This window comes from Capra hircus, chromosome 11, assembly GCF_001704415.2.
Source record: "Capra hircus breed San Clemente chromosome 11, ASM170441v1, whole genome shotgun sequence".
Taxonomy (NCBI): Eukaryota; Metazoa; Chordata; class Mammalia; order Artiodactyla; family Bovidae; genus Capra; species Capra hircus.
In genome coordinates, this window is record NC_030818.1 from 103,708,797 (window position 1) to 103,723,486 (window position 14,690).

A 14,690-nucleotide genomic window follows, 5' to 3' on the forward strand; every position below is an offset into this window, starting at 1 on the left:
CCGGGCGCCCAGTGCCATGGGCGTCTCCTGGGGGGCAGGGGGTCAGGAGAGGTGAGACCCAGCCATCCTCTCAGACACGGGGCCTCCACAAGGCGCAGCTCAAGTAAAAACAGGCATTTATGTCACACAACCTTCGTGGTGGCTTTGGACTTTTCACACGGCTGGTGGGGGCTCAGCGTAGCCTAGGGCACTGCACGCTCCCCTCAGTGCAGAAGGCTGTTCCTGTCCTCAGAGAGCCCGCACCCCGGGCGGGGCAGGGCACCCCCGCTCACTCGTCCGTTCAGGTCGGGAGGCGCCCACCTCCGGGAAAACCACACTGGGCAGCCCGAGCCCCCCTGCCTGCTGTGGGCTCTAAACTGGAACTTGAATATAGCGGGTGTGCACGGGTGGGGCGAGCGGAACCCCAGCCTCAGGAGATCCCCCCAAGCCCCCAAGTGGCAGAGAAAATCCCTCAATGAGGGGGCGACGGGGCAGCCGTGCGGTCCACGCCCGAGTCCCAGTGTTCCTTTCTTCCCGTTGCCGACGGCAGTGAGGGAAAGAGGCCCCCCAGAGGAAGGTGACGAAGACCCATCAGACAACCAGACGCTTCCCGCCCTGGCCCCGGGGAACCGCAGGGACAGCCCCGGGGCCCCCCCGTGCGGGAGAGGCTCAGCGCAGCAGCACGCACGCCACGCACCTCTGCTGCAGTGATTCTGAAACCCGCACTCAGCATCACAGCTCCAGGGGCTCTGGGGCTCCGACTGTCGTCTGATGCGGTTGCAGCTCCCGCAGGCGCAACGGTCTCCTGGGGCGGGGCCCTGCTAGGCGTCCTGGCTGCGGGCCTCGGGGGCGGGGGGCCGCCTGTCGCCGGCGAGGCTCTCCCAGTCCCTCTTCACCAGGACGTACAGCCTCATCGCCACCTGTGCATCCTGGACCTGGGGGACATGGGCCATCACCACGGTCATCCTGCTGGTGGCTGGTGTGGCCACCCACCCCCGTCCATCCCACAGCTCCCGAGTCCTGCCGCCAGACGTGGGGCGATGGCCATTGACGCGGCTCCCACTCAGGGGAGGGATGGGCGTGCTGGCTCACGAGGGGCCCCGGATGCCACGCAACTCAGGAGGCAGATGGGAGGGCTGCGGGCCCAGCCCGATGCCCAGAGGGCCAGGCTCTGCGGGCCCGCAGCCTCACCCTCAGCCCTTGGGGGTCTGCAATCTAGACAGGACCCGGAGGCCCCTCACCCCCGTCACCCGGGACCCGGAGGCCCGTCGCCCCATCACCCTGTCGCCCCATCACCCGGGACCCGGAGGCCCGTCGCCCCATCACCCTGTCGCCCCATCACCCGGGACCCGGAGGCCCGTCGCCCCCATCACCCGGGACCCGGAGGCCCGTCGCCCCATCACCCTGTCGCCCCATCACCCGGGACCCGGAGGCCCGTCGCCCCATCACCCTGTCGCCCCATCACCCGGGACCCGGAGGCCCGTCGCCCCCATCACCCGGGACCCGGAGGCCCGTCGCCCCATCACCCTGTCGCCCCATCACCCGGGACCCGGAGGCCCGTCGCCCCATCACCCTGTCGCCCCGTCACCCGGGACCCGGAGGCCCGTCGCCCCATCACCCCGTCGCCCCATCACCCTGTCGCCCCATCACCCGGGACCCGGAGGCCCGTCGCCCCACCCCCGCCCCATCACCCCCCGTCGCCCCCCCATCACCCTGTCGCCCCATCACCCGGGACCCGGAGGCCCGTCGCCCCATCACCCTGTCGCCCCATCACCCGGGACCCGGAGGCCCGTCGCCCCATCACCCTGTCGCCCCATCACCCGGGACCCGGAGGCCCGTCGCCCCATCACCCTGTCGCCCCATCACCCCGTCGCCCCCGTCACCCGGGACCCGGAGGCCCGTCGCCCCATCACCCTGTCGCCCCATCACCCGGGACCCGGAGGCCCGTCGCCCCATCACCCTGTCGCCCCGTCACCCGGGACCCGGAGGCCCGTCGCCCCATCACCCTGTCGCCCCGTCACCCGGGACCCGGAGGCCCGTCGCCCCATCACCCCGTCGCCCCATCACCCTGTCGCCCCGTCACCCGGGACCCGGAGGCCCGTCGCCCCGTCACCCTGTCGCCCCGTCACCCGGGACCCGGAGGCCCGTCGCCCCATCACCCTGTCGCCCCATCACCCTGTCGCCCCGTCACCCGGGACCCGGAGGCCCGTCGCCCCATCACCCTGTCGCCCCATCACCCTGTCGCCCCGTCACCCGGGACGTGCTTACTGAACAGTGCTCTGCCTGCTGCACCTGGATCCCCAGGATTCTCTCTGCAAGCAGCTTCAGAGACGGCCGTCCACTCTGCCGGGGAGAGGGGAGCACGTCGCCACGTTCGGGTGGGGCCTGGGCAGGGGGTGGCCCGCCGAGCACTGACCCAAGGGACTGTGAGTGTCCCTCCCATGCAAAGTGGCCGTGAGGGCTGGTGACTGCCTGCTTGGCCAGCGGAGGACCAGGGAGGGACTAGGCATCGTCGGCCCCGGGCGGCCCTGCTCGTCGTGGGGGGTCCCTGCTTGTCGGGGCGGCGGCCCTGCCTCTGGAACACACACAACGTGCCTTCTGACCCGCAGCTGGGGGTGTGACCACAGATGAGAGAGGGCCCACTGCCCTCAGGGGCGCTAACTTTGGGTTGGCCAAGTCTTCTCTAAGGTTACTTTTCTTTAAATGTCTAATTCTCCTGTGATTCTCATTTATTTATTCACTGGTATTTTTTTTTTTTGGCTGAACTGCAGCATGCAAGATGTCAGTTTCCTGACCAGGGACTGACCTTGGGCCTCCGGCAATGGAAGCGCCACGTCCCAACCACGGGACAAGTAGGGAAGTCCCTCCTCTTAGTTTTAAAGGTTAAAACGGAAAACCAAACCAAACCCAAACACCTTTAACCAGGAAGCCAGCTTCCAGGGACCAGAACCCGTAATCACGTGAACCATGCCTTCAGAACCACATGGTTTCAGGTACCTTCACTTGGGTCCTGAAAGGCTTGTACTTCTGAGTGTCCCGGGTCTTCTTCTTTGGGTGGCCCAGAAACAGCGCCTGGAGGAGGAAGGCACGACAGGCATTTTGGTGTCTGTCTGCAGAAAGGTGCGCCCCTTTCTCAGAACCCCACACTGAGAACACAGACAGGACCAGGCGCTGATGAGAGGCTGAACTCCTGGGGGGGATTATCGCGGGACAGGTGATGCTCAGCAGGAAGAACGCGTGGACGGAAACGCAGCCTTAAAAGCGGGGAAGGCGGAGACTCAGTCACCAAGGAACGAGCAACCGTTTGTCCTCTATTTGAGTTTGCATCACACATACACACAGAAAGTCAGGGATGAAACGGGGCCCCCCACGATCTCGAGACAGGCCCAGGAGAGGGTGGAAGGCAAGTCTGCCCAGGTTACCAGGGTGGGGAGGGCACAGGGGCTGAAGCGGGAGCCTGAGCGCCCAGGGCCTCCGAGCTGAGAGCACGTGCTGCCCAAGCACCGCATCCCAATGGGCGGGCCAGTGCGGCCCGGGGCAGAGACCCTGGCGGGCACGGCCGAGCCCCACCCTCAGGGGCACAGGAAGGGGCCCTCGAAGCTGGCCTGCTGCCCGCCGTGGGCCAGCCTGTGAGACGGGGTCTGCCCGGGGTTCCGAGGGAACAGGCACCGGGGGTGCCCCCGCCCGGGGAGGGGGCTCTGCCCTGAGGCGTGGGGCCGTCGCTGGGCGGGGCGGCAGCGTCAGCCACGGCTCCGTCTACCCGGGTGTGTGAGGAGCTGCCCCCTGCCCCGGCTCTCACTGCGGGCGCGTCACCCACGGCGGGAGGCGCGCGCGGCTCCTCTGACGCCGCGGGACACAGAGGCGTGGGCCAGCACCTTGAGGTCATTGTGCAGCGCGTGTCCAACCAGAATCCGGCCCTTGAGCAGGTCCGCGACTTCCCTCTGAACAACTTCAAACTCTTCTCCTGGAAGCCACACACGGGAGAGGTTTCAGTGCTGCGCCGAGAGCGAGCGCTCTTGCCCCGTCAGACCCGGGGTGGGTCAGGGCCTCAGGAGGGCGGGCCAAGGGGAGGCTGCGCCAACTGGGCTCGTGCCCTCGGGCTGCCCACCCGGCCCAGGTGGGACTGGCAGAGCCTGGGGCCGAGGAGGAGCCAGGCCGCAGCACGGGCCATGCTCCAGGACCCGAGAGGCGTGGACGGCAGAGACCACGCGCCCAGAGGAGGGGGCAGCTGCCTCGAGCCCCCGCCCTCAGGATCCCTCCAGGCCCCAGATCTCAAGGCCCCCGAGCACAGCTCGCCCAAGGGCAAACTCTGCAGACCAGGGCCCCGGATGTGTCCCAAGGTGGGACACCTCCGCCTGCCCCCCCCCCCCGACCTCATTCCCAATGTAGGGATCCCAAAGGAACCTACGAGAACCTGCCCCAGGCCAGGCCTCCAGCTGCTTGCCTCGTCCCCATGGCTTCCGAATAATCTAGAAGACCCTGCCGCCTGTCCCGCCTCCCCAGGCCCGTCTTCACCTCCCAGCGGCCTTCTTCCTCTGACACCCCGTCCGTCCCCGCTGCCCAGCGACACTGCAGTTCGGGGACACTGGCCCAGCCGACAGTCAGGTGGCCGAGAGGCAGCCAGGCCAACACAAAGCCCACCCACCCGGGAGGGAGGAAAGACCGCCGGGCCCCCGTGGCGGCCGTGCCCGGCTGAGCCACCCACCCTGCGCCAGGTCCGCGGGCCGGACGCCGCTGACGGCGGTCCTGTAGTCAGTCACCGGCTGGGTCGGCTTCACGTGCTTGTCGTACACGCACCACCCGTGCTGGTTCACCAGGGACACGCGGGCCACGATGCTCTCCTCCCCCTTGGGGCCCACGCCCACCATCTCGCAGTCCATGGCTAAGGCTTTAGTCAGCCTGGGGAGGAACCAAGGCTCCAGGTTACCCCGCGGGACCCAGGACTCGGTTCCACCACTCAGTGCCGTGCCGAGGACTGGGCTCGGCCAGGCGCCGAGCTGCCTGCCCATACGACAGGAGGGGAGGGAAGCAGCCCTTTCCTGAAGAGCCCCCGCCGCCCCCCGAGGCTGAGTGCGCCCCGCGTACCCGCCGAAGGGCTGCTCCTTCACCAGCGTGGTGCTGCTCTCGCTCTGACCCGGCTGCCGCCTCGCTATGCTGGCTGCCTCTGGGCCGATGGCCGCTTCGATGTCCGCTGGGTCAACGTCGTCAAACCAGATGTCATCTCTAGAAGGCAGAGGGGAGAACGGGCTGAACGTGGTGGCGAGTGTGGCCCGCTCTCAGGGCGGCTCAGGCCCGTGTGCCTGGCCACCGGCCACGGTGATCACCTTGGCACTTTCCCATTTAATTAAAAAATATGCCCTTTAGCTAAAACGGAGGAACCTCAGAGCAACACAAAAAACACGAGACGGAAACACACCTGCGCCCCTACTCGGGTGTGATGGCTGTGACGTTTCCTTCTCAATGACAGAACGAACAGCTGCCAGACATTTAGGGACCACAGATAAACACACTGCCAGGAAAATGGAGACTCAGACACCCCTTGGTGCCCGCAGCATCCCCGTGCCGAGCCTGCAGACAGGGGCGCCCGGGCTGGGATGCTCAGCAGCCAGGTCCTCTCCTCCGAGACGCACTGGCCAACTGGACAGGCCCTCTGGCCTCTGCCCGCACAGGCTCCTCCCTCGCAGGACTGACCCCGACCACACCTCGGGAGTCACTGAATCAGTGCATCCCCGCCCCCCGACGGCCCCTTCTCGATGTGGGGCCCAGCTGGGACCACTCTTTCCCGAGAGGGCGCCCGGCACCGAGACACACACAGGCCCTGAAACGCTGCCTCCTGAAACCTTCAGCCACTGTGTCCTCAACCCCCGGCGACACACAGCCAGGCGGACTTACAGACACACCACCCCCTGCCGAGCCGTGCAGAGGCAGCTGCTGACCGGCCCCGCGTGGGCGACGCCCAGGCTTCGCTGCATAACGGGCACGCACTGGGGCGGCAGGGGCGCCTCAGCTCCAGCACCGGCGGCCGCGCTGCTGCTCAGGGCACCTCAGGAACTGGCCCCAAACCACCCAACTGGCAAGATGCACGGGTCGGTTTTGAACTCAAAGTCTTTCTGGCTTTGGTGTTCGTTCATTCCACAAGTCTTTCCTGGGGGCCCATGAGGTGCCAAGCCCTGTTCAGGGCCCTGGAGATACAGCAGCTATGGGACAGGGTCAGCCTCTGCTCTGCCTACGTTCTAGGGGGACAGACTTACCCCAGGTTAATTCTAAATTAGCTGAATCACCCTGAATTACCCACGAAGAAACCCACAACGCCAGGATAAGGTGACAGAGGGGCCACCAGCCTCGGCCTCCTTAGGGAGAGAGGCCTCAGTGGCTGTGACCGGGGAGGAGGCTGAGGCACAGGGCGGCCAGGAAGGCCGCATCCATCATCACGTCCCGTGGTACTTACTTGGTGGGCAGGGCTGGAGGCAAGGGGGCAGTCGGCTCCTCAGCTTTCCGCTTCTTATGTTTGATGTCGCCTTGCTGCCGAGAAATGTCACCACTGGTCCTTTTCTCGGCCCCTTTCTCCTTGGGCTGCGCCTGTATCTTCCTGCCATTCAGTGATCCCGAGGGCCCAGAGGCCCCTGTGACCTCAGGGTCTGTGTTTTCCGTCCCCATCGCATCTCTCTTTGCTTTATCTGAGATCGAGTTTCTACTTTGTTGGACACGCTGTGGCTGCTTTTTGGAATCCGTTTGAGAGAGAAGTGGAGGCTCTTGTGGAGTCTGTGATCTTTGTTTCAGCAGCTAATAGAACCCCAAACAAAATACACAACGCACTGTAATTTGGAAATCACACACTAGAGATGGGAAAAAAAAGCATGTCTGTGTCTAAAAGCAGCCTGTTCCCACATTGTTATTTCAGAGTTTCCTCCTTCCGAGCTGATGCATGGTGGCCACTTCCTCAGTCAGATTTCTTTGTTTGCTCCTGCTGTGAGGGTCTCAGGAAGAGATGGTCACGTCCAATGACACGGGGTGGACCACCATACCCCTGCTCTCCCCCAGGGAGGGCTGAGGTCTCCCAGCCCAGCGCCCTCGGTTAAGACCCTGCTGTGTGGCAACCAGCTGAGTGAGGAGGCAGTTCCTACCTAGCTGTTCCCGTGATGTTTAAACAACAGGAGAACTGCCTTTCTTGTATGAATTAGAGAAAACGTGAAGTTTCTTCCCACAATAAATATCCATCCCTCTGCTCGCTTCTTTTTGCTTTACTTTCTTGTAAGAAAGAGGCCGAGTTACAGCCCAGGAAGTCTGAGACCCCTGGGGTTGCCCGAGGGAATTTCATGGTCTATGTGTCAGGACAGGAGAATGATCTGGACTCCCCCCTTAAGGCGCAGGTTAACAGTCTCAGAAGCCCTTCTCTGCGCTCCCCCTCACCCACTCTGAGGCTCCTGGAGAGATCTCAGGAGCTCAGAAGAGGCTGCAGAGACACCATGAGGGTCGGCAGCAGCAAAGAGCGCGAACTCCCACCCAGCCCTGTGCACCTACACCCCAGGCGCTCGCTGTGTGACCCTGGGCCATGTCCCTCAACCCCTCCCAGTCTCCTCAACCAGAAAACAGCGGTACAGCAGCAGCCGACTCTGGCGAAGGCGATTTACGAGTGAAGCTCAGCCGACAACAGCACCCAGGAGATAGTGGCCGGTAGGTAATCTGCAAGTCTTGGTGCACTGATGGCCCAGAAAGGCAAGGAGGCATAGCAGCATTACGAGCAGGGAGTTGATGGGAGGGGGCTTGGGGTCTGACTCCTGGCTCTGCTGACCTGGTTGCAATCTACTTAACCTGTCAGGCCCACTTCCTCATCTGTAAAATGCAGATGATAAAAGATCTCAGAGTCAGTCTCAGGTTAAATATGAACACATCAGCTCAGCTCATCCAGCAGTGTCTAAAGCACATGTGAAGCGCTCAGTGATCAGTAGCAGTGGTCACCGATTAAAGGCCCAGTGTTGCCAGAATTTCATGGCAAATAGATGGGGAAACAGTGACAGACTTTATTTTTTGGAGCTCCAAAATCACTGCAGATGGTGACTGAAGCCATGAAATTAAGACACTTACTCCTTGGAAGGAAAGCTATGACAAACCTAGATAGCATATTAAAAAACAGAGACGTTTCTTTCTGACAAATGTCTATACGGTCAAAGCTATGGTTTTTCCAGTAGTCATGTATGGATGTGAGAGTTGGACCATAAAGCAAGCTGGCACCAAAGAATGGATGCTTTTGAACTGTGGTGTTGGAGAAGACTCTTAAGAGTCCCTTGGACTGCAAGGAGATCCAACCACTCCATCCTAAAGGAGATCAGTCCTGGGTGTTTATTGGCAGGACTGATGCTGAGACTGAAGCTCCAATACTTTGGCCGCCTCATGCGAAGAGCTGACTCACTGGAAAAGACTCTGATGCTGGCCAAGACTGAAGGCGGGAGAAGGGGACGACAGAGGATGAGACGGTTGGATGGCCATCACCGACTCGATGGACAGGAGTTGGTGATGAACAGGGAGGCCCGGTGTGCTGCAGTCCAGGGGGTCGCGCGAAGAGTCGGACACGACTGAGCGACTGAACTGAACTGAACTGTCAGCAGGATCCTCTGCATCCAGCCTCTGCTGTTCCGCAGCCCACGCGCTCCGGCCTCTGCGATCGGCTCTGCTCCCCGGGTCCACTCCAGCCCGCGCGCCCCCCGGGACCCACACACCGTCCCCCTCTCCGCCCGTAGGCCCCCCGCGGACTTGCCTCCTGCAGCGCCTTCCAGTTCGGGGAAAAGTCCTCCGGGGCCTTTGGGGGCCGCACCGCGACCACTCCGGGGTCGTTCCCCGGCGCCCCACCAGCTTCTCGCTCTTTGTTCCTCCAGACCCTTCTCTTCCGTCTCGGCTTCCTGACGGGCCCAGCGTCAGGCGCGGGGGCACGCGGGGCGCGCGCGGCGGCCGGCCCCCTTGCTTTCACCATGCCGGCCCCGGAGCCCGGCTGGCCGCAGTCCGGGACCCCGGAAGCCGCGCGGCACGCGTCCCCTTCACGTGGGCGCCGGTTTCCGGGAAGTGCTCTCTCTCTCCCCAACCGGGCTGGAAACCGAGACTTCGCCTCTGGTTCCACACAGCCGGGAGAAGGGCGGGCCTCCTCGGCTGCTAAGGAGAAGGGCCGCCGCCCTGGTGAGCGGCGTCCGCGGTTGGAGGCCCCGGGTCGGGTTGGAAGAAGCCCGGGATGTCTCTGAGGGCAGGCCCGGGGCCGAGAAAGGCGAGCGCCGGAAGGGGAGCGAGGGGGACCGCTGTTGGTGTAGCACCGAGGCCGGGCCGGCGGGGAGCGCGGCAGGCGGCCGCCAGGGGGCGCTGGGCGGCCGGACCGGGGAGCAGCGGGCGCGGAGCCGACGCCCGGTCCTGCGGGCCGCTGTCCGCCGGCCGCTGTTCCCACCCCGGCTCGTCTTGCCTACGCGGCGGGGACACTGAGGTCCAGGGCCGGGAGGGGCGACCCCAGGTGGCCCTCCGCAGTCCAGCAGCATCCGAAAACAAGGATAAAGCGCTGGGACAAGTGTTGTCTGTTCAGTTCCGTCCAGTCGCTCAGTTATGTCCAGCTCTTGCGACCCCATGGACTGCAGCACGCCAGGCCTCCCTGTCCATCACCAACTCCCGCAGTTTACTCAAACTCATGTCCGTTGAGTCGGTGACGCCATCCAACCATCTCATCCTCTGTCGTCCCCTTCTCCTCCCGCCTTCGATCTTTCCCAGCATCAGGGTCTTTTCAGCTGAGTCAGCTCTTCGCATCAGGTGGCCAAAGTATTTGAGTTTCAGCTTCAGCATCAGTCCTTTCAATGAACACTCAAGGCTGATCTCCTTTAGAATGGACTGGTTGGATCTCCTTGCTGTCCAAGGGACTCTCAAGAGTCTTCTCCAACACCACAGTTTGACACCATCAATTCTTTGGTGCTCAGACTTCTTTATGGTCCAACTCTCACATCTGTATGTGACTACTGGAAAAACCATAGCTTTGACTATATGGACTTTCGTCAGCAAAGTGATGTCTCTGCTTTTTAATACACCGTCTAGGTTTGTCTTAACTTTCCTTCCAAGGACAAGCGTCTTTTAATTTCACGACTGCAGTTACCATCCACAGTGATTTTGGAGCCAAGAAAATAAAATCACTGCTCCCACTTTTTCCCCTTCTATTTGCCATGGGGTGATGGGACTGGATGCCATAATCTTAGTTTTATTTTTTAATTAATTTTGTATTGAAGAATAATTGCTTTAGAGAATTTTTCTGTTTCCTGTCAAACCTCAGCACGAATCAGCCATAGGTACACATCTCTCCCCTCCCTTTTGACCCTCCCTCCCATCCCCCTCCCCACCCCACCCCTCTAGGTTGACACAGAGCCCCTGTTTGAGTTTCCTGAGCCAGACAGCAAATCCCCATTGGCTCTCTATTTTCCATACGGTAATGTAAGTTTCCATGTTGCTCTCTCCATGCATCGCGCCCTCTCCCCCCTCCCCATGTCCATAGGTCTGTTCGCTATGTCTGTTTCTCCGTTGCTGCCCTGCAAATAAATTATTCAGAACCATTTTTCTAGATTCCATTTATGTGCGTTAGAATACAATATTTATCTTTCTCTCTCTGACTCACTTCACCCGTTTAACAGGTTCTAGGTTCATCCAGCTCATCAAAACTGACTCAAATGAGTTCCTTTTTGTGGCTGAGTTCCCTGGTAGCTCAGAGGTTAAAGTGTTTGCCTTCAATGCGGGAGACCCGGGTTCGATCCCTGGATCGGGAAGATCCCCTGGAGAAGGAAATGGTAACCCACTCCAGTATTCTTGCCTGGAGAATCCCATGGACGGAGAAGCCTGGTAGGCTACAGTCTACGGGGTCGCAAAGAGTCAGACATGACTGAGCGGCTTCACTCACTATGTAATATTCCACTGTGTGTATATCCAGAGCTTTCTTGTCCATCTGTCTGTCGATGGGCACCAAGGTTGCTTCCGTGTTCTAGCTGTAGGGAATAGTGCTGCAATGAGCGATGGGATACACGTGTATTTTTAATCTTAGTTTTTTGAATGTTGAATTTCAAGTCAGCTTCTTCACTCTCCTCATTCACCCTCAACAGGTCCTTTAGTTCCTGTTAATTTTCTGCTGTTCTAGTGGTATCATCTGCATATCTGAGGTTCTTGATGTTTCTCTTGGCAGCCTTGATTCCAGGTTGTGACTCATCCAACCCAGCATTTTCCATGATGTACTCTGCATATAAGTTAAATTAGCAGGGTGACAATATACAGCCTTGTACTCCTTTCCCAATTATGAACCAGTCTGTTGTTCCATGTTTTGTTCTAACTGTTGCTTCTTGTCTTGCATGCCAGTTTTAGGAGGCAGGTCAGGTGTTCTGGTATTCTCATCTCTTTACATTTTCCACAGCTTGTTGTGACCCACACAGTCAAAGACTTTAGTGTAGTTGATAAAGCTTTAGTGTAGTTGATAAACTACAACTTTAGTGTAGTTGATAAAGCTCTCTTGCTTTTTCTATGATCCAACAGATGTTGGCAATTTGATCTCTGGTTCCTCTGCCTCTTCAAAACCCAGCTTGAACATCTGGAAGTTCTCAGTTCACATACTACTGAAGCCTGGCTTGAGGGATTTTGAGTGTTACCTTGCTAGCGTGTGAGATGAGCGGTAGTTTGAGCATTCTTTGGCATTGCCTTTCTTTGGGATTGGAATGAAAACGGACCTTTTCCAGTCCTGTGGCCACTGTTGAGTTTTCCAAATTTGCTGGCATATTGAGTGCAGCACTTTGACAGCATCATCTTTCAGGATTTGAAATAGCTCCACTGGAATTCCATCACCTCCACTAGCTTTGTTTGCAGTGATGCTTCCTAAGGTCCACTTGACTTCACATTCCAGGATGTCTGGCTATAGGTGAGTGATCACACCATCGTGATTATCTGGGTCGTGAAGATCTTTTTTGTACAGTTCTTCTGTGTATTCTTGCCACCTCTTCTTAATATCTTCTGCTTCTGTTAGGTCCATACCATTTCTGTCCTTTATTGAGCCCATCTTTGCACGAAACGTCCCCTTGGTATCTCTCATTTTCTTGAGGAGATCTCTAGTCTTTCCCATTCCGCCGGTTTCTTTTATGGCTTTGCACTATTCCCTTAGGAAGGCTTCCTTACCCCTCCTTGCTCTTCTCTGGAACGCTGCCTTCACTGGGACTGACCTCTCCCTTTCTCCTTCGTGGTTTGCTTCTCTTTTCTCGGCTGTTTGTAAGACCTCCCAAGACAACCACTTTGCCTGCTTGCGTTCACTTTCACCCGTACATCAGAGAAAGAAAAAAGCTTCCGTTGTTTCTCTGAAATTCAAATTCCACTGCTGTCCTGACTTTTTTTCTAAATGTGGCACCCCTTTTGGGGGGAGGGGTATTTAGATGGCGCCATGAAGAAGGTGATGTTTGGGCTGAAACTGGACTGTGAAGACCAGAGGTGAGGGGGTGGACAGGACACTGGAGCTGTTTGAGGGACGGACGGCAAGCTGGGGGTGGGTAGCTGAAGGTCTGTGAGCACAGGGGGCGGGCTGGGGAGGCAGGCAGAGGGCTCACGGGGCCAGATGGCAATCACAAGGCCTGGAGCCTCAGTGGACATGTCATCCTAAGGGCAGAGCTGGGGCGTGAGGACGTCAGATGGGAGGGGGGAGGGAGAGCCAAGGGGCCAGGTGGGGCGCCCAGTCCAGATCCCAGCCCAGGTTGATGAGATGGCTGGATGAGCACTGTGTGTCAGTTTGGGTCTCGGGATGCACTGCCAGAGATGGAGTCGGGCAAGAGCAGCACCCACTAGGGTGGGATGCCCGTGGCAGATAAAGGGCGGAGGCTCAGACCGCTGCTGACAGCTGTGAGGGGAAGCAGACGCGCCCAGATGGACAGGCAAGCACCTCTAGTGTAATAGGACTCGAAGTGGGCTGAGGTGGGCACGGGCCAGGGGGGCCCCCTCCCTCATTAGCCTCCTGCTGGGGAAGGCCTCCTGGAGGCGGGGGGAGTGGGCACACGTTCCTGAGAACCTCCCAGCAAACGGAGGGGATCAGGGAGCCTGTGACGCCGAGTGTGCCCAGTGCCCCCAGCCCAGTGCTGTGAGCACCCGCTGGATGCAGACACAGGCCAGGCAGTGGCCGAGAGGGAGAGAATGAGGTGAGGATGGGAGCACAGGATGTCCCTGGAAAGCAGGGTGTCCCTGGGGGAGCGGCAGTCACACCGCTGGGAGATGAATCCCACCCCTCCCCAATCCCCGACCCCAGCCCTGCGCTCCTAGGGGCAGGCTGGGTGGCAGCCCTCTGAATCAGAGCCAGCCCCGCGCATGGCCAGGAGGAGCCAGCAGGCCGCCCAGTCCCCCAGCGCCTGCCCTGGGAGGAAGCGCCTGGAGTAAACCCAGCCTCCTGGTCCAGCCCCGCGGGCCTGCCTGCCCGGCACTCCAGGATTCCGGCAGATGACAGGCAGCATGGCTCCCTCCACGGTGGGGAGGTGCATGCGGGGGACCCTCACTTCTGCGCTCTTCCTCCTGAGCTGCTGGGCGCTCCCTGATCCTCGGCAGGTGGGTGGGCCCGCGGGGCCGTGGTGCTGGGGGAGCCCGGGAGCTGGGAATCCAGACTCTTCTGGGGCTCAGGGCTGGGTTCCCTGGGGGGTGAAGGGGCGCCTGACAGCGCTTGGGCAGAGGGGGAGGAAGTCTGAACTCGGGGTTCAGGGGACAATTGGGCTCCCTGGAGATGGAGTCGGCCTCAGTGCTGTGCGCCCTATGTTGAGGGCGGATGCCGTCCCCGCCACTCCACTCCGTCCAGGGCCCCTCTCTTGCCCCTCAGCCTGCTCCCCCCACTTCCCCTCCCTGTGTCCCCTCACTCCTCAGCGCTGTTTCTTTGTCTCACAGCAGTTTCTGCAGGCCCTGGAGCCAGGGGACGTGACCTCTTACTTTGGCCCTGATGCTGCCTTTGAAGGTACGCGTCCTGGCGGGCCCCCTTGCAAGGGGGGTTTCTCAGAGCCCATGGGGGTAGGGGGAGGCAGGGGCGTCTCACCATTGAGTCAGGGGGCCCGACTTTTTGGAGGCTCTCCTGGGAGGAAGTCAGAGGCGCCGCTGTCCCTCTTAATTAACTCTGGGCCTGTCTGCCAAGTTGATAAAGACTGGTCTGGGTGTTCCGGGCGAGCTGGGGCTCTGACCCTGGGAGTCTACTCCGTATCTCGAGGCAACGGTCACTCATCAGCTGGTCTCTCCCAGCCTGGCGCCTCGCCTGGGCCGACCGGCTCAGGAAGTCCTGTGGGTTTCTGGCCAGGATGTAAACATTTACGTTTTCTGTGAGAAGCAAGATGGAAACTGGGTCGCACTCCTGCCAGAGCCTTTTCCCGCTGTTCCTGGGCTGCCTCTGTGGGCCTCTCCATGGTGCCAGCCCCCTTTCCGACGAGGACCACTGGGGACTTTGATCCAGAGGCCGGTGGGGACCAGGGGCAGGGCGAGCAGAGAGTGAGGGGTGTCCCGCTCGTGACTGCTCTGGGGTTGGGGTCAGGTGCAGGGCCGGGCCGGTGCGCCAGCGGGGACCCCCAAGAGGACCCGGAGGGCCGAGCAGGGTTGAGCGCGGAGCCTCCTGTTTCCCGCAGTGCCCCCATTCGACGTGGCCTCCCCAGCCTGCGCCTGCAAGCACAAGGATGAGGGCGGGCTGGCGGGGCCGCCTTGCAGGGCCCTATGCT

General features: G+C 60.7%; 2 protein-coding genes across 2 annotated transcripts in view; one reads left to right on the forward strand and one right to left on the reverse strand.

Annotated features, from left to right (window-relative positions):
- On the reverse strand, nt 100–9,023 carry REXO4 (REX4 homolog, 3'-5' exonuclease). Its single transcript, XM_018056148.1, has 8 exons — nt 8,735–9,023; nt 6,428–6,762; nt 5,065–5,202; nt 4,685–4,878; nt 3,855–3,943; nt 2,977–3,051; nt 2,248–2,322; nt 100–914 (listed from the first exon to the last, which is right to left on the reverse strand). Exons 1-8 carry the CDS (start codon nt 8,945–8,947, stop codon nt 801–803), a joined length of 1,233 nt encoding a protein of 410 aa, XP_017911637.1. The 5' UTR covers nt 8,948–9,023; the 3' UTR covers nt 100–800.
- The window catches only part of ADAMTS13 (ADAM metallopeptidase with thrombospondin type 1 motif 13), a 32,855-nt gene continuing 31,576 nt past the window's right edge, over nt 13,412–14,690 (forward strand). Inside the window, exons 1-2 of the mRNA XM_018056149.1 lie at nt 13,412–13,548; nt 13,879–13,945. Coding sequence (XP_017911638.1) covers nt 13,444–13,548; nt 13,879–13,945 — 172 coding nt within the window. The 5' untranslated portion in view covers nt 13,412–13,443. The remainder of the gene's footprint in view (nt 13,549–13,878; nt 13,946–14,690) is intronic.